This window comes from Gymnoscopelus microlampas, assembly GCF_963454915.1.
Source record: "Gymnoscopelus microlampas genome assembly, chromosome: 8".
NCBI lineage: Eukaryota > Metazoa > Chordata > Actinopteri > Myctophiformes > Myctophidae > Gymnoscopelus > Gymnoscopelus microlampas.
In genome coordinates this window covers 14,873,898-14,893,979 of record NC_139945.1, presented here as the reverse complement: position 1 = coordinate 14,893,979, position 20,082 = coordinate 14,873,898, and the positions used below count along the sequence as shown (strand labels likewise).

The window sequence follows — 20,082 nt, the reverse complement described above, 5'->3', positions numbered from 1 at the left end:
GAGTTCCCGAACAATAACCATCATTTTTGGCCCAAAAACCCCAAAAAGTGTCATTGCGTGCTTAATGTCCTCAAAGTCACACATCCAATAAGCTTTGAACTGAACAAATTGGACCTTCCGTTTCAGAGATAATAAGAGATAAAACCCAAATAAAAGTGGCCGTTTTCAAGATGTTTTGGCCATTTTCACCAGGTGTTTTTTTACAACACGGGCTAGGAAGGTCGGACGGCGACAAACTAGATACCTGAGTAAAGTTCACTTTGAGCTGCATCCAACACACCCACTGCCATTTCCGTCTGCCTTACCATTTGGCCGCTAGGGGCAGTTGAAATGTCTTTTTGGGGGGTAATATAATTATGATTTCTTTATTTTTTAGCCTACATTTTCGTCCCGGACGGGGCCGAAAAAGTCGGGTCGGTCGGGGTAGGGTCGGGTTCGGGCAGAATTTGAGAACTCTATACTGTACTCCTGGACCAATATGTGGCCATACAGAATCCATACAGAACATTTAAGGGTCTCTATGGAGACTTTTGGTGCTATAAATAAGAGCAGCCTTATAAATGGCTTATAAATGTACTGTATGTGGAACCATTCTCCAAAAAATAATCTATGTAGAATCTACATAGATCCTTTTTTGAGGCCACCTATGAAATTAGATGAATTTGAAAGTGACAAGTTGAAGAGAAGTCAGACACAAGGGTTCTATGTTCCTACAAAATATCTCCCAAAGAACCAAATAATAGTTAGTTTTTCCTTTTTTTTTAATGTACATTCATGTTGTTATACAAATATATTACATGCCACTTTTTCCTAAGCCTTGGGACAGACCAGGCCTAGTGTTTTCAATGTGTGAGATAAGGCAAATGAATTACAGATAATTTGCCGGCGTGGAGGTCTTATGTACAACAGTGTTTCTCAACAACAAAAAAAGGAGAAAACACTGGTTGAAGTGTTAACCCATTAAGAACTGGGACGCATCTGTGTCACTTTTTGATTTGAGCTAAAAAGCATTATTTTACACTTTGGCTATTAAAAAATTAGCAGATCTACAAGCTCATCTACGAGCTTGTATATCTGCTATTTTTTTTGAAATCGTGAAAATGTGTGCAAATCTTTGAATATATATATTTTTAAAGCGAACATTTGTACCTCAAATCTTTGCTTCTGGGGGGGTCCCTGGAACAACACATTTTGAGATGGGGGTCCGCGGCCAAATTCATATCATTTTGGGGGTCCTTGACCTGAAAAAGTTTGAGAACCACTTATATAGAAACATACGTTTTTCAGAAAATTGTTGGGATAGAAGACATTTGTAGAATGGGCTTCAGGTCTTAATGGGTTAAATGAACAGTCAGGTCATGTTTGCAGTGTGATGACGATGATGATGTCTCTCAGGACAGCAGGGACTGAACCTGCTGTGGGGACCTGGGGACCAGGTTGTCTGTGTCCTTGTATCCGTTGTCGGGGGTGGTCACAGCCTTGTACACATCTGCATACGCCCTGCACACCAGCTCTGTGGACTGCCGGAAGATCTGCTCCCTGCAAAGTCACACCACATCGTTTACTACTACTACTACTACTACTCAGTGGTGGAAGAAGTACTCAAATGTTTTACGTAAGTTAAAGTAGCAATACCACAATATAAAAATACTCTGTTAAAAGTAAAAGGCCGGTGATCAATATGTTACTTGAGTAAAAGTACAAAAGTCTTGGCATCTAAATATACTTAAAGAACCAAAAGTAAAAGTACTAAAATGTTTGAAAATACAGTAGCAGATCTACAAGCTCACAACGTGTTGCATTGTGAGCTTGTAGATCGTCTATTTTCAAATAGCCTATGTATAAAATAGGGCTAAGTGGTTAATGTATGTTTTAAAATATAATAATTTATATCTGCAAAGTAACTAGTAACTAAAGTTTTCAAATAATTGTAGTGGAGTAAAAGTACAATATTTGCCTCTTTGAGATGTAGTGGAGTAGTAGTAAAAGTATTGACAATTGGAAATAATCCAGTAAAGTAAAAAATACCTCAAAATTGTACTTAAGTACAGTACTTGAGTAAATGTACTTAGTTACTTTCCACCACTGCTACTAATACTACTACTACTACTGATAAGACAGCTCTGTGGACCTCCGGATGATCTGCTCCCTGCAAAGTCATACCACATCAAAATGATGATACTAATCGCTGCTGAAACCTCCATATCTCCATATTCTAACTTTTTGTGTTTTTTCGTAAATGAATGCCCTACTTGAACATCCTGCAACGTCACACAAACGCATCAAAAGTAGCAGATCTGCAAGCTCTAAACGCGGCGCGAAGCGACGCGTTTTGAGCTTGCAGATCTGCTACTTTTGGTGCTTTTGAATTTGAATCCTGAAAATAAACCGTTTTGAACATATGAGGTTTCCAACCGACAAGAGGTTGGAAACCTACCTCTGTCGCTTATTATCTCAATGATTAATTTCATAGCTTTTTAATGTGTGTCCCCCCTGCTCTCATAGCTTTCTGCTCATTTGTGTTTTTTATGCTTTTATGACCGTTCTTTTTTGTGTAAAAGCACTTTGAGTTGCATTTAGTGTATGAAAGGTGCCATTAACAAAAAATAACAATAATAATAATACCTCAGAATTATATAGTGCTTTTCTAAGCTCTTTTGAAGAGGCAGGTTTTGAGGGGAGCTTTGAAGGATGGGTGGGTGTGGGGGGGGGGCCTCGCACGGCATGTTCGGCTGCAACATTTGTATTAACCACTTAAGTATAATCATGCACCGTATGCATACTGTTCTTTGTATTATTTGATTTGAACTGTGCTGCCTTCCTGTTATTTTCGTTCTGTGTGATCTGTGTTCCTTTCTTCTCGTCTCTTTCTCTATCCCAGCTCTTCCTGTAACTGCGATGTTGAGAGCTTGCACACAAACAAAAGAATTTCACCCGCTGTTTTACACCTGTAATGCTGCCAGTGACAATAAAGATCCTGATTGCTACTTGGGCGTACAGCAGTGTTGTTTGATTGATTGATTGACTGAAAATTTTATTAGGCAAAAGAATGTAAAACAACACAGTCACATTTATAATACTTTTGTCTAAAAGGTCCGACCAAAAAAGTCCTTGCGGACTAGTTTCCGTTGGGGTCCTTGAATTAATTTCATAGACATATATAGTAGCAACCAAACAGTTAAAAAATCAACATAGAAATACAGAGAAAAAAATACCACTATGTACAAAAAAAGCATGAAAAATAAAAAATATATACAAAAAAAAGGGGAGGGGGGGTCTTCTGTCTACCGGGAAACTGGTACTACCTCCTCTTATGGCCTCCAGAAAGATGAGTTTTTAGGGCGGTTTTAAATGAGCCCAGCCCACACACAGTTGTGTGTGTAAGACAATCTACAGGCTCACAAAACATTACATCGTGATGCGTTCTGAGCTTGTAGGTCGGCTATTTTCGCTGCATGACACCGGCATATGACAGAGCATAACTGATCAAGCAGGCCTAGGCTATTTTGGAGCATTTTCGCCCATAATGACGCGCCCAACACAGGGTCGCCAGGATTTATGTAGTTAAAAGGTGTAAACCAAAGAAAACAATATTTAGTACAATTATCAAGACAAAAAAAACAACAATAGCAATGAATGAAGCGAGACCCGTATCCTGTATCATAGAGGATGTGGATATCCCATCAGTCTTGACCATGGCCCTGTATCTTTATTTGTATAAAGAAACAAACATCTTCATCCCCCTTTATCAATGGTTATCAAACTTTAACTTCCCTTAATTCTGACAGTATAGAAATGGAACCATTTAGACCCCACTAAAGGAACCCAGAGAGTCCTTGGAATCCACTTTGAGAACCACTTCCCTATATCACACACATTCATATTTGCAGGTTCTTTCATCTGTGTGAAAGTGTGCAGTATTGTATTGTTCTACTGTATGTTGGTGCACATTTTCTGTGAAGCACAATGAGCTTTCCCTGCTTGACTTTTGAGAGTCCTAGTCACAGAACTATAAACGCTTTCCCAGGATTACTCACCAAGCAAGAGTTGAAAATAACTGTAAGAATTTGTTCTCACTAGTCACTAGATCGTTTTTCTTTTTTCCACCCTCCTTTTTTTTTGCACAGAGCATTGCATTGCCACCCCCACCCCCATCTGCTGTGCCAAAGCAAGGAGCAGCACTGTGTGGTGGTACACACTGCCATCTATGGATACACTTCACATGCATGGATTAAAAGCTAAATCAAATCTCACAGCTGAATTTTCTTTTAATGGCCAAGTCCTAATTTTCGATTTGTGAAACAGCGTGATAGGAGCCCCCCACCCACTAGCGCGGTTTCCTAAAAATTAACACAATATGTACAATTAGGGTTAGGGTGTTTTAGTAATATTGTACTCCTGCTGTTCTACATACTGCAAACCAGGTAAAGAAATCACCGATTGAGGCTTTAAACCTGTGCTTTTATGAAATATCCAAGACCATTAGGGTTTTATGGAACATGCTTCTGAACATATTGCTAGTTTGACCACTTAAAATGCTCCAATCTTAAAATAATAACCAGAAATAGCCGATCTACAGCTTGTAGATCGGATATTTTTGCTGCGTAACATGCTGCCATAGAAGAATCCAAATGATTGAAATCAGTCATTCGAATGAGAACTTTAACTCTTTAAGACCGGGAACGCATATGTGTCATTTTAAGATTTCTTTGGCTATTCAAATTGTGGAAGAGTAGTCTGACTTGAGAGACTGCTGTACTTGTGTGCAAATTTTTAGTTTGAATACATATATACTCAATGGTTTTCACACTTTTTTTCATGTCAAGGACCCCCAAAATAATATGTATTTGTCCGCGGACCCCCTCCCATCTTCTGGGGTTCCAAGGACCCCCAGAAGCAAAGATTTGAGTTAAAAATGTATACAAAATATTTGCACAAATTTTCTGAAAATAACAGATCTACGAGCTCATAGCGCGGCACTCGGTGCCACGCTATGAGCTTGTATATCTGCTACTTTTGAATAGCAGATAAAACCCTAATAGATGTATTTGTCACGTGACGGCTGTAGAGGTGTAAATCAGTGGGTGACATTGGTTTTCACGCAAGCCCCATCATTTTGTTGTTTTTCCAGGAAAAGAAAGGAGGGGAAAAGGGGCAGGGGGAGGCAAAGGGAGGGGAGAGCAAGGAGAAAAATATATAAAAAGGATATCTACATACTGTATATACACACACACTGTAGCATAATGAGGCGCAAAAGAGTGGCAACGCATGGATTCAATGATCCACTGGACAGAACAGAGGCTTAGGATGCAAAGATATTAGGCTGCAACATTATTCTGTTGGTAACTTTTTCGATTAATCGGATAATCCTGTGTGTGTGTGTGTGTGTGTGTGTGTGTGTGTGTGCGCAAGGGATAATTGACAGCGAGCCGGTCATTGCTGAGAAAAAAAAACCCTGACAGGGTGATTAGACCCCGACACAAAGCGGAGGGGTCTTTATTTCTCTACAATGACCGGCTCGCCGTCAATTATCGCGCTTATTATACCGAAGGATTTCATTGCTTACGGATATGAAAGCAGTCGATTTTTAAATGATCGATTATCGATATATATATTCGATAAAGTCTTCTGATTCATGTATTTTAATTGTTGCTGTATATATGAATGAACGACTCCTGAGTATTGAGTATTGTGTTCTGTATTGTATCTCGGCTACATTGAAAATGAGGACCTGCCCCTCAACTGTACTCCAAGCTTAAACCCTTTAAGACCTGTAACGCATCTGTGTCACTTTAGATTTCTTTGGCTATTCAAAAATAGCAGATCTACAAGCTCATAGCGCGGCACCAAGTGCCGCGCTACGAGCTTGTAGATCTGCTATTTTTGAAAAATCGTGATTTTTTTTTATTTTTATATTTCTTTCCGAAAAATGGTTAGGATTAGATGCGGCCTCAGGTCTTAATGGGTTAAATAAAGGTTATGATGATGATGAGTGCATTCTCACCCTTCACTGCATCCTAACCAAAAAGCTTAGTCATGGGAGGGGTCTCTGCATAGGAATATCTGAGGACCTGGGGTGGGGGGTGGGGGCACTTAGTCAGCCGGTAATGTTGAAAAACAGGTTTAAAGGAAATTCTCCGGAGATCCATTGTTTTAATTGGCCCACAGAGGGCCGACCTGTCTCTAGTGCATTACTGAAAGAAAACGCCTTCCTGACAATGAATGACAACGTGGACAGTGGGGTCTGAAACAAGATCTCAATTACGGTTTGGTTTGGTTCGTTTTTTTCCGTGTATCTATCACCAAGGAGCAGCAAGAGAGGGGGGAGAAAGAGAGGGAGTAGACAGAGCGAGCGAAAGGGAAAGAAAGAGAGAGAGAGGGGGGGGGGGGGGTAGAATGAAGTTTTACAGATGGGGAGGTTCAGGGAAAACGGGTGTGAATGAGAAATGGACTAGAAGCTAATTAATGATGCCATGGCCATCAGCGCTGGCAATGTGTCCATTAATAGAGAGCATTAACCTGAGTGCTCCTGCAGCAAAGTTGCCCTTCCCAGTAAAAAATGTGACTCACACAATACAGCCTTTGCAGGAAAACAAGCCCAAAGTCACTTATAATAAGTGGACATGGCAACACTGAGCACAACATGTAGGGACCTAATGGAGCCCGGATATTGCAACGGGCAATACCTGAAGCCTAATTCTATTTTTACGCTCATGTAGCCTCTTTCACAATATTACCTAGATGCACATGACGTGGATGCTGTTTACTTGAAGAGCCACTACTAGCTACATGAGCCAGTGCTGCACAATGAATTTAAAATGATTTCGGGCAGACGGGAACAGAGCAAAACAACCAGCATTCTAACAAGTCAAGGTTTTTAAACATTGCTTTTGAATTTTGTTTTATACAAAGATGAGAGAGAAGTTGGTCTTGTGCAGTGACCTTCTTGTCAAAAAAGCCGATCAACAAGCTCACAGCGCGTTGCAACCCGATGCGTTGTGAGCTTGTCGACCTGCTATTTTCTGCAAAAGCTTTCCCCACAATACGGATGCTGGGGTTTAAGTGGTTTGATGCATTAAATAGGTCCTACTGTACATCAAAGTAGTCGAAGGCTATCTAGCTTGCTGCTAGCAGAAATGCGCTCACGGCGCGTCACTTTGTGCCCGCGCTGCGAGATCTGCTATTTTCTAAACATTCTTTTTAAGAATCGTGAACGTTTGAGAACTACTGGGTCAGAAGCAGGCATTTGTAGAATCGGCCTCAGGTCTTAACCCATTGAAACCTGAAGCCGATTCTACATGTCTCCTAAATCACAGTATTCTTAAAAACGTTTGTTTCCATATCAGTGGTGCTCAATCTTTTTCATGTCAAGGACCCCCAAAATGATATATATTTAGCCGTGGACCCCCATCAAAATATTTTGTTCCAGGGACCCCCAGAAGCAAAGATTTAAGTTAAAAATGTTCGCTTTAGAAATATATATATTCAAAGATTTGCACACATTTTCACGATTTTTAGCCCAAAGTGTAAAATAATGCTTTTTAGCTCAAATCAAAAAATGACACAGTTCCAGGTCTTAATGGGTTAATGCGTTAACCGAGTGCTTGTGGCATTGGAAGCTTGTGGAAGAGTAGTCTGACTTGAGAGACTGCTGTACTTGGAACTACGCTGCAGTCACGTGTCCCTGAGCAAGGCACTACAACAGTGAGAGTCATTCTGGTGAAGGATGTGGTTAAGGTCTTAACATAAATGAAGTGGAACTCACTTGATAGCTGCACTGAGCAGGAAGTTGAGCTGCGGCATCACCAGGGTGTCTGGAGATGACAAGTACCTGTCAAACTGCACCTGAGAGATGAGAACCAAGGCACAGTGCAGCCATCAGCTGGAAGCTAGAGCAGTCGTGTAAAGTAACCAAGTACATTTACTCAAGTACTGCACTGCAATTTTGGATTTTTATTTTTTTTACTTTAGTGGATTATTTCCAATGTTCAATACTTTTACTTCTTCTCCACTACGTCTCTGAGGAAAATATTGTACTTTTACTCCACTACAGTTATTTGAAAACTTTTGTTACTAGTTACTAAAATAGCCGATCTACAAGCTCACAATGCGTCTCATCGCAACGCATTGTGAACTTGGGGATCGGCTATTTTCGAAAGATCTTTTATACATTTTGAAGTTGTGAAATGGAACATTATGCACAATGAATACTTCTACTTTTGGTACTTATGATACTAATACTTTTGTACTTTTACTCAAGTACATTTTTAATTCTGGACTTTTCTGGACTTTTACTTGTAATTACTTGTAAGTATTTCTACATAGCAGTATTGATACTTTTTACTTAAGTAAAACATTTGAGTACTTTTTCCACCACTGAGCTAGAGACACCGTTACGCATGATGTGGCAACACATACAGAGGGCAGGCCGGTCAAGTGGTGAAATCAGGGTAAAAAGGCAAGGCTGCACGATGAGACTTCAAATCAATATCCCGATTTCAAACGTTTTGCCTTTTTAAATAGTGAAAACGGTAGATCAACAGGCTCATGTAGATCGGCTTTTTTCACAATTAGAATTTGTTCTTGACGATTCGTTCGTTCGATTCGGAATGCAAAACAAATGTGTCATTTTTCTTTTATAATAAATATAATCAATATACCGTATTAAAAAGGTTAAAGGGGTCAGCTGCCTACATTAAGGCAAGGCAAGAGCGCACCAGGTAAAGAACTTACCATGGCTGTTTTCAGAGAGGCGGTGTCCATGCTGGGGAGGTTGGAGAGTGGACCCTGGAACAAAGAGGAACAAAGAGCTCTGGTAAGGCTACTTCTTGGCCTCAAACATACAACCCATCTAACCCCTGCTCATTTTGCTAGGGTTGGATGGCAACTTGCAATGGGCCTGGTCTACAAGATACACCACAACACTGGGATACCCATGTACCCGTCTAAATACTTCAAAAACGTATATGAAGTCCACAATCACAACACCAGAGGCAGCTCCACTGATCATGTTCAACCCAGATGTGGCACAAACAAGGGAAAGAACTTTTTCTCATGCTATGCAACAAAAATGTGGAATGCCATACCTAAAGGCCTAAAGGAGTGCCTTTACCCTAGGAGAACCCTACTCTCTTTCAAAACTGACCTAAAAAATCTTCAGGAGGCTGCAATTCCAAACTGGCCCCTGTCAAAATTGTACTTCCATTTACTGTTTCCATGTCTTTCTAAATAAAGTAGTCAATCAATCAATCAATCAATTAGAGCGTTTGGGTTGGCCGTAGCTTATGTTGTCTTTCCATACGTAGGAGCTGCCTGCCTTTACTTGTTTACGTTCCTATGAGCATCCTGCATCAGCATCCATGTTGATATCCTAATACTGTATGTCCTGTCTCTTTCCCATCTTTATTTTAATCAGAGACCTTTAGTGACCAGTACACAAGTGGTCATTGTGACCCTTCCAGATATCTATGTGTCATCATATTTCATCATCCTTAACTCATTGAGTGCAATTGACGTGTTTCATGTTGTTTACCGCAATGGCGCAACGTGCGCAACGTGCAGAACCCAAGATATCATCATTTGAAGATTTGCTGCTCCATTCACTTCTTTTTAACTTATTACTGAAAAAGGCTGTATCTCGGCTCCTGAGCACTTTTTTTTACTATGTATTTTTCAATGTTATTATGTTATTTTCAAAATGCAGACAATTAATGTCAACAAGGTCCAATGACCTCGTTGACATTTGTGAAACCACACAGTGCAACCCTCAGTGATTAGCAACCATCAGGGGATCGATTATACTGGAGATAAATATTCTGTGACTACTTGAAAAAGGTATAAGAAAATTGAAAAATTGCTGGCACAGTTCACAATTATTTTTTTATTTCATTGGCACTGAATGTATATCAACTAACTAGTCTGTAGTCTGTCTGACCCCAGTGTCTGAGTATTTACTCAGATACATAATATGAATCTTGAATATCACTGCGTAGTATAGAAATTCATCATAACCATCTGATTCTGAGCAACCGAAAAGACAGCAGAAAGGAATTTCCCCTGCATGATTAATAACACCCCCCCCCCCCCCCCCCCCAATTTGCGACGAGTTGTAAGCTTGTAGATCTGCTACTTTCAGCAAAGATATTTAGTGTTGCAGGGATGGGGGGCCTAGTAGAGCCCTTGAGAATCCAGTCAACTATAGTCAACTTAGTATAGGGTTTGATTCGTTAAAAGTCTAAATACAGTATCATTACTGGAAGCCTGCGGTAGATAATATTTTACCACTTTAAGACATGTGCAGGTCAAATCAATATAATTGCACAAGTTTCATAGGAAATTGTGCAAGAAAAAAAAGAGTCTACACTCACAAGCCAGAATGACCCAATTATAGTGAGCAGGTTGGGTTTTCTGAATCGACGTTGAAGGTCACAAATTGGCTCATGCGGGAATTGAACGGCGAGATTCTGATTACAGAGTGGTCTCTAAAAACAAGGAATTGGTGTGTCAACGGTGTAGTGGTTAAGAAGATAACCTCTGGAACTACGCCTGCCTGGGAAAAATCCCACCAGTTTATTTGAGACTACAGTGTACCTCTCAGATTTCCTACTACAGTATCTGTCTCAAGATTCAAGATCCAATATTTGTATTGTTACATCATAAGTATGAGTACACAACAGTCTTTTTTTTTCTCGTTTTGGTTCTGCAACATTGTAACAGCAAAGTCATGGTATGACGGTGCTGTGTGTATGGTTCCTACTTATAAATATTATCCATCTTTGTTGTGGGCAGTACAGTTCTCATACCAGGCCATGAAACCGGTCAGGATGCTCTCAGAGGCATCACACTGTCTTCCTCTCAGCTTTCCTACTGCCTCTGTCTCCTATACCGTCTCCCTCTCATCTGTCCTGCTGTATAAATCAAGAAAGAAAAGAGTATATACAAAAACGAGTGGGCCGTCTAGTCACCACACTTTCTTGCTCACCTCACCTGCCAGTGAGCAGCCCCTACCGGGAGGACAGCGTAGAGCCTCCGTCCTACTCCTCCCGCCCAACACTCCGTGCTGACAGACGCTGGCCCTGCCCGTAGGAGTACGTGCAGCGACAAATGTCACCCTCCCCCGCCTGGCTTCCCTCCCCCGGCCAATTGTGTTCGTATATAGACCATACATGGGCAACTGGCGGCCCGGGGGCCACATGCGGATTCCCCACCTTCACTTAATGCGGCCCGCAGATTAATATGGGAATACTGATATATTATTGATTTCAGCTGTTACAATTCCAAACAAGCTAACATGACCCGCTTTAATTACTTCAGTCTATATTATAGTAGCTTAATGACTAGTATTACAATTGTATTGTCTTTTTTATGTCCAATGTATTTGTATTTAAGTTCATAAAGTTAACATAAGTATAACTAAATGCATTTGAAATTAAATAAAAATGTTACTTTTCAGGATTCCAATTAAAAAATAGAAAAAATAGCAGATCTACAAGCTCAAAACGCGTCGCAGTGTGACTCGTTTTGAGCTTGTAGATCGGCTATTTTTGCTACTTTTGTGTGACATAGAATGGCCCAACAGTATATGCAATGTGTCCCTCTGGAGTGAGTGTGGAAATATAGTGACCCTCTCCATCATCAAAGTTGCATCACCCCTGATATAGACGCTCCACAAAGCCTGATGCACGTCTCCACACACTGCACACTCTCTGAAGCAAAACAAATATCACAGGCTTTTACATTCACACAATGACCTTCTTTTCTTCTCTCTGCACTGATGGAGATGGGTCACAGCACTGCTCAGCCATGCTCTGAGAGCTATAGAGCTGTTAGACAAGATGCTAATTAAGGGCAGCCAATGTGGCCATGCAGACGAGAGAGAACCAAAAACAAACAACTTCAAAAAAACACAAAGATATTATATAAAGGTCACGGAGGACGCTAACAGAGCGTAAGAATCTCAGTGTTGGGCGTGCTGTGTCCCCACACGACCCAGAGCTCCTAGGCTGACATGGTAGACCACAAAACTATGGGTGTCACTCACACCAATGGTACAAGACACGCACGCACACGCACACACACACGCACACACACACACACACCTGCACAACAACTGTTACAAATGATTAGCTAATAATCTACTGAGTATATTAAGCCATTAAGACCTGAGGTCGATTCTACAAACGCCTTCTAAATCAGTAGTACTTTCAAGATCTTTCAAAAATGTAAAAAAAAATTGCAGATATACAAGCTCGCAGCGCGGCACTTGAGCTTTTATATCTGCTACTTTTGAATAACAAATGACACACATGCTTTCCCGGTTTTAATGGGCTCATGTGGAAATAGTGAAATTCATTGATACAACAAAAACACATGTTTCACATGTAGATTTAGCTTTAAAAGGAGTAGTTCACACAAATAAATACTTATTTTCTATCAATAACACATCCCATGGAGATTTTTTAGTAGTATAATATAAGCCAAGAATTTGATGACCGGCGGACACTCAAATGTAGGTCATCAAATTATTGGCTCAGAAGTGCAACAAAAACTACAAGTGCAACTACTCTACATTAATTCAAGACTTCATGGGGTGTGTAATTGATAGAAAATAAGTATTTTTTTTGGGTGAACTACTACTTTAATAAAAAAAAAGCTTCACAGTTATAGGTAGGACCTTCAGGGTTCCCACACATTTTTTAAAAATGAATTTTCAAAACTTTTCCATAACTTTTCCAACGTCTTTTACCACATCTCCAGGACTATAGAAATCATACACAGTGCAATAATGAGACTCTTCAACCAGTGTGCCATCAATGCCCCAAGACAGACTCGAGTGGCGGTGTCACGTGACATAAACAACAGATCTACAAGCTAACAACGTATCAAGTAGCACTGCATGTTACCACAATTTACCAATCTTTCACGTAACGTTAGACAAAAACTATACATTTCGTTGCCGTCGGGCAGAACCCTCATCTCCGTATTTTAACTTTTTGTGTTTTTTTGTAAATCATACAGCGTCACACAAAAGCATCAAAAGTAGCAGATCTACAAGCTCAAAACGCAGCGCGTTTTGAGCCTGGAAAACCGTTTTTCTAATTTCAAAATATTTCCAGGAATTTCATGACCGTGGGAACCCTGGACCTTGGTAGAAGTTGGCCTACGTCGTGCAGTGACAAGTATCACCCTCTCCGCGGACATATAGACGCTCAACAGAGATGGATGCGTTGCGTTGGATTCGAACCCCTAGACTCCTTGTTTGTGGTGGTGGGCAGGTACTTTATCACTGCACCACCCGAGCGCCAGTGCGCATGGGTTAATGCATAGGTGTTTTTAGGGCTTAGGTCGTATGCTGCACTGCAAAAACATGGGAGAGAACGGAACTATATATCATAGAAGTATAATATGACCTGCTTAAGGAATATTCAACAAGCATGGTGGCTGCGATTTGACGACAGCTGGGGAACACACAGCTGGGGAAAAACAGGCGCCAACTTCTTATGCAGCAGTAGATTGAATGGATTTCGTTCCGTTATCAGGGACACCATTTCATTATGCACCTGTACACAGACAGAATCATTCAACAATCAACGTGTAGACTACTCAGCGATGGCCCGAGTTCATGAACAAACATAATGATAAAGATAAAAAAATGTTTTTAACAAATTGAGTGCCAAAAACGATCCGGACCGTTTTTCATAATCCAAACGAGGTGTGCCAAAAACGGTTATGACCGTTTTTGGGAAAAAATATGAAAATATATATATATATATATATATATATATATTTATTTAATTTTTCAAAAAAAAAAATCCCCCTTCACAGCACCAGGAGATATCATTTTGCGAAGATTTAGACTCCAATCCACTTCCTGGTTAACTTATGACTTCAAAAGCCTGTATCTCGGCTCCTGTGTACTTTTCTTTTTTACTATGTATATTTGACTATTTTCAACTGGCTGCAACTATGGAACGGATTACCGAATGTTTTTAATATTTTTCCCCGGATTGTACGAGACCCCTGTGTGTGTAATGAGGGGATCACCGTGAGGACGGTGATCACTGGAAATATTTTGTGACTACTTGAAAAAGGTCAAAAAATGGTTAAAAATCCAGGCACTGACTGTACCCTGTTTTAAAAAAAACCTGGCACTCAATGTGTTAAGAATGAAAAAAAAATGTCTTCCTCATCTTTCTCCATGGATTGCTTCCTGGGTTGTCTGGCACAGATCTTTGATGAGAGCCGAGAGACGAGACGTTTTCAAGGCACTAACTAAAGCCTCACTGGAGGCAAAACGTGTCTGAAATAGCGGCAGTGCGTTCATTAACTCGCGGCGGCTGTGCTCATTTACATCATCAGTCTTAGTAAATAAACCGCTAAATTGAAAACATGCGGCGATGCAGACATATGTGGTCCTGGGCGGGTAATTTGCGGCATAGTAAATAAGCCCCCAGATGTTTCCTATTGGGTTTAGGTCTGACTGTGATGGCCCCTCTTCTGTTCATGGACCCACTTCTGTTGCTTTCAGCGCCGCCAGTGGGGGGGGGGACCATCTAACCCATTAAGACCTGAGGCCGATTCTACAAAATGTCTTCTAAATCTGTTTTTTGAAAAAACTTATGTTACTATGTCAGTGGTTCTCAAACTTTTTCACGTCAAGGACCCCCAACATGATAGGTATTTGGCCGCGGTCCCCCATCTCAAAAAAATGTTGTTCCAGGGACCCCCAGAAGCAAAGATTTAAGTAAAAAATGTTCGCTTTAAAAGAATATAAATATATTAATGTGCACACATTTTCTCAATTTTTCAAAAATAGCAGATCTACAAGCTCGTAGCGCGGCACTCGGTGCCGCGCTATGAGCTTGTATATCCGCTATTTTTGAATAGCCAAAGTGTAAAATAATGTTTTTTAGCTCAAATCAAGAAGTGACACAGACGCGTTCCAGGTCTTAAAGGGCTAATGATGGTCTATGTCAGTCGGTCGGTCCAACATTTTGGTCCCAAACAACGGGCCTCATTTGTCAAACTTGCTCAGACCACAAAATGGGTGTACGTAGGGTCATCTCAACGCAATTCTCTGCATTTATCAATCTGTTGTCAATTTGACGTGAGCGCAGCCAACGATCAGTGGTGGAAAAAGTACTGAAATTCTTTACTTAAGTAAAAGTACCAATACTGCAATATAGAAATACTCTGTTACAAGTAAAAGTCCAGAATTCAAAATGTACTTGAGTAAAAGTACATAAGTATTGGCATCAAAATGTACTTAAAGTACCAAAAGTTAAAGTACTAAAATGTTTGAAAATAGCAGATCTACAAGCTCACAACGCGTTGTGAGCGTGTAGATCGGCTATTTAACTTGTAGATCGGCTATTTATCATCTGAAAACGTATTCTATTTCTAACAGGGACCTCCAGAGAAGTTTTTAGTTAAAAATTATCGCTTTAAAAATATATATACACACACACACACACACACACACACACACACACACACACACACACACACAGTATATGCAAAATAAAAGCAGATATACAAGCTCATAGCGCGGCGCAAAGAGACGCGCTATGAGCTTGTATATCTGCTACATTTGAATAGCCAAAGTATAAAATACGGTTAAAGTGGTTAAAATGATTGTGATGCTGTATTAACTAATTTAGCTGGGGAGCCCCCTGGTGCCCCCCCCCCCACATCCTTGGGCCAAAATGTAAATTTTGCACACATGATAAGGTGTGGTCTAATAAGACTGCAGGATGAACACTGACCCATGGCCTTTCCCCTGGTGCCTCCTTCTGTGAACATACAATATATTTGGTTGATTCCTTAAAGGTAGGGTAAGTGATTTGCTTTGGTTAAAAATAAGTGTTAAACAGCTCTATATTCTGATAGTACTCATTGCTATAGAGTGTTTGTTCAGTATTAGGAGTCTCCTTGTCTCTCCAGCTCTTTATTAAACAGAAAATGCATTTTCGTTTCAGTTTCATTTCCAATTTTATCCAACCAGGACAGAGAACTCAATCAGGATATAGATTAAACAAGTGAAATTGGAAGTGATGACACTAAGAAATGAGCAGACAAAATTGGAACTGGAACACTATACAAATTAAGCTTAAAAATGGGTACTTTCTCCTGATTGGCTGAGATTTTGTCACCTACCGAAAAATGTATTTTCTGTTTATTAAAGAGCTGGAGAGACGGGGAGACTCCTGTTACTGAACAAACACTCTATAGCAATGATTACTATCAGAATATAGTATTTTAACCTTTTAACAAAATACTTTTTGTTTTAACCAAAAAATATCACTTACCCTACCTTTAAGACTTATTAATAACAGGTCACCAGTATATACTGAATTTATATATATATATATATATATATATATATATAACTATCACAATAAGATAAGACAGAAGGAAAGCGGAGAGGGACAGACCGTAGGAAAGGTGAGAGGGAGACAGCCTAGGAGAGACAGACAGTAGGAAAGCTGAGACAAAGACAGCCTAGGAGAGACAGACAGTAGGAAAGCTGAGAGGAAGACAGCGTAGGAGAGACAGACAGTAGGAAAGCTGAGACGAAGACAGCCTAGGAGAGACACACAGTAGGAAAGCTGAGAGGGAGACAGCGTAGGAGAGACAGACAGTAGGAAAGGTGAGATGGAGACAGCCTAGGAGAGACAGGCAGTAGGAAAGCTGAGACAAAGACAGCCTAGGAGAGACAGACAGTAGGAAAGCTGAGAGGAAGACAGCGTAGGAGAGACAGACAGTAGGAAAGCTGAGACGAAGACAGCCTAGGAGAGACACACAGTAGGAAAGCTGAGAGGGAGACAGCGTAGGAGAGACAGACAGTAGGAAACCTGAGAGACAGACAGCGTAGGAGAGACAGGCAGTAGGAAAGCTGAGAGGGAGATAGAGTAGGAGAGACAGGCAGTAGGAAAGCTGAGAGGGAGACAGCGTAGGAGAGACAGGCAGTAGGAAAGCTGAGAGGGAGACAGAGTAGGAGTGACAGACAGTAGGAAAGCTGAGACGAAGACAGCGTAGGAGAGACAGACAGTAGGAAAGCTGAGAGGGAGACAGAGTAGGAGTGACAGACAGTAGGAAAGCTGAGACGAAGACAGCGTAGGAGTGACAGACAGTAGGAAAGGTGAGAGGGAGACAGAGTAGGAGTGACAGACAGTAGGAAAGCTGAGACGAAGACAGCGTAGGAGACTAGAGACACAGGAGAGACTAGGTGGGTTTTGGTACCATGCCAGTGGGAGTGCATGTGAGTGGGTTACATTATCATCTAATGGACCCAAAAATGTGATACATCTTAAAAAATAAACTCTTGACCTCTCCATGTTTCTCTCTCAAGTGAAACCTGGACAGATATACCATCTCTTATGAAAGCCTCCTGGCCCCTGGTAACCATAGCAATAGCTATTCTAAAGCCTTGTAAACAGCTCTGGCTGACCTAGTAAAGTAGACCATTAGGGGACCTGAGCACTGCCGAGCACAGACTAAATGCACAGTTCTTATATGTGCACTTGAGTGAGCACGAGCAAACAATGCAAGTGCAGGCGCACGTGTGCGTGTGCGTGTGTGTGTGTGTGTACTTGTATTACTATAGGGCCAAATGTAAGTATAATAATAATTTGAGGCTGAGCACTAGATATTTGAGTAACATTTTCCTGGTCCTCACAAAACAAAATGGATGTTTTATGGTTAAAAAGATTTCTCTTTCTTCCACAAGTATAGTATTACAAACATACGTATTTGTGTGTGTGTGTGTGTGTGTGTGTGTGTGTGTGTGTGTGTGTGTGTGTGTGTGTGTGTGTGTGTGTGTGTGTGTGTGTGTGTGTGTGTGTGTGTGTGTGTGTGTGTGTGTGTGTGTGTGTGTGTGTGTGTGTGTGTGTGTGTGTGTGTGTGTTACCTGCTCTGCGCTGTGCTGCTGGACACAGCCGTAGATGTAGCTCAGTCCAGCCCTGGTCAGGACATAAGAGGCCTGCTCATTGACCATGGTGTCGAGGTGGGCCTCGATCTGCAACACAGAGGCAAGGTTATTATAGTTATTATAGTATAACGAAAACTAACGAAATGACGAAAACTAAAATATAATTATTTTTTTCATTGGAAAAAGATTTAAAAAACAAACTGAAACTGTATTGTGTGTTTAGGGTGTGCCGACACACTCATTTCACGATACGATACACGATATTGGGCTCACGATATCGATACGATACGACATATGGAACTTTTTTATTATGAAAATATATGGGGGGAAAAAAAGCGTATGAAAATATGTGGGGGGGGAAAAGCAAATGCAAACAAATACTTCCGTTTTTGCATTATTATTATTATTGCAAAAAATATATATATCAAAACGATAAAAAAAAAACCTGACAAAAAATAGTTTTCGTTTGTGGCTGGTTGGTGGTTCATCTGTAACTGAATACATTTTTAAATGCTATGCTTTGTTAAGCTTTTATTACACAATACTTACCTTTTCAATCCTGCACCTGACAAATAACTCAAAGTATAAAAAAAATGAAACTAACACAAACTATTAGCATTTTCTAAAATGTAAAACATTTAAAACTACCAAATCAGCTGTGAAAACTAATTGAAACTAACTGAATTGTTGTTGTTTTTTAATTAAAAACAAACTAAAACTAAATAAAAATGAAAAATACAAAAGTATTATAAGAGTTTACAGTTTAGGCATTTAGCAGACCATATTAATCCAGAGCGATTTACAGTAAGCAAGGACACAAGATAATACATCATAATACACATAATAAATCAAATGCATAAAAATAGTAATCTAATAATAAAGTAATACATAAGTAAACCAAGAATCTAATAATAACATTGAAACTATAACCTTGCACAAAGGTGGAGGGACGTGGTTCAGTCCCCCCCCCCCCCAGCACAGCAGCATAGAGCCCCGAAGTCTGACGTAATTTACACATCCTACCTGGGTCGCGGTTTCCCCCCCCCCGTTCTGAATTCCCATAGACGTGTTTAATATCGCGTCAAAAATAAACAAATGATCCCGGCGGTTTTACTCTTATGGATATGAAGCATCAACTGACGGTGAGAAAACACTAATGTTACTTCCGACTAATTAGTAAAATCTTCGCCAGAAACGGACTGTATCAAATATAAATGACTGACTATCATAAACGATACAGAACCTCCTCCCTGACAATATCGCAGAGACAGTTTGTTTATTTTTGGACCACAATTCTTATATGAGACGATTCTAAGATGACCTAATGTTATTCTCCATAGCGAAATTACCTTACGAACCAGGGGATGGACGAGTGACGTCAGGACTTCTGTACTCTATTGTGCGCCAAAAACACTTGTGCCTAACCCATTCAAACCGGGAAAGCATCTCTGTCATTTTAAGATTTCTCTGGCTATTCAAAAAAATACAGATATACAAGCTAAATGTTTTAAATCGTGAAAATGTGTGCAAATCTTTATATATATATATTTTTTTAAGTGAACATTTGTAACTCAAATCTTTGCTTCTGGGGGGTTCTACAAAATGTCTTCGAAAGCCTAACAGTTTTTTTTAACTTTTAGGAAACTTATAATATCAGTTGCTATAATATCAGTGGTGCTCAAACGTTTTCATGTCAAGGACCCCCCAAAATGATATGTATATGGCCGCGGACTCCCCCCACCCCCTCCCAGAGGCAAAGATCTGAGTCACAAATTCAAAAATAGCAGAACTAAGCTCGTGGCGCTCGTAGCGCTATGAGCTTGTAGATCTGCTATTTTTGAATAGCCAAAGAAATCTAAAAAAATGACACAGATACGCTCCCGGATTGAATGGGCTAATGGAGAAGCTGCTGCTTTCGTTTAATTGATCATGAACTTCCATAGGGCTTTTAGGGTCCTTTGTACATAGGGTTTCTAGGGTCCTTTGTACATAATGGATGTGCTGAGAATAGATAGGTGGTAGTGCTTTTGAGTCTGACGGACAAAAGAGCCCCTTTTCCAATGAAAGATTTAGACACTGATGAGTTTTCGATGGGTCTCGGTGAATGGAATGGGAATAATTATCTCATTGTAAAAGCCCACAATGTTCCTGAT

At 40.3% G+C, this 20,082-nt stretch overlaps 1 protein-coding gene across 1 annotated transcript in view; it reads right to left on the bottom strand.

Moving 5' to 3' along the window:
• Positions 1–747: 747 nt before the first annotated feature.
• The window catches only part of cog6 (component of oligomeric golgi complex 6), a 67,792-nt gene continuing 48,457 nt past the window's right edge, over positions 748–20,082 (bottom strand). The window contains exons 16-19 of the mRNA XM_084064080.1: positions 17,909–18,016; positions 8,734–8,787; positions 7,766–7,845; positions 748–1,539 (exon numbers count right to left, since the gene is read on the bottom strand). Of these exons, the coding sequence (XP_083920206.1) occupies positions 1,392–1,539; positions 7,766–7,845; positions 8,734–8,787; positions 17,909–18,016 (390 nt within the window). The 3' untranslated portion in view covers positions 748–1,391. The remainder of the gene's footprint in view (positions 1,540–7,765; positions 7,846–8,733; positions 8,788–17,908; positions 18,017–20,082) is intronic.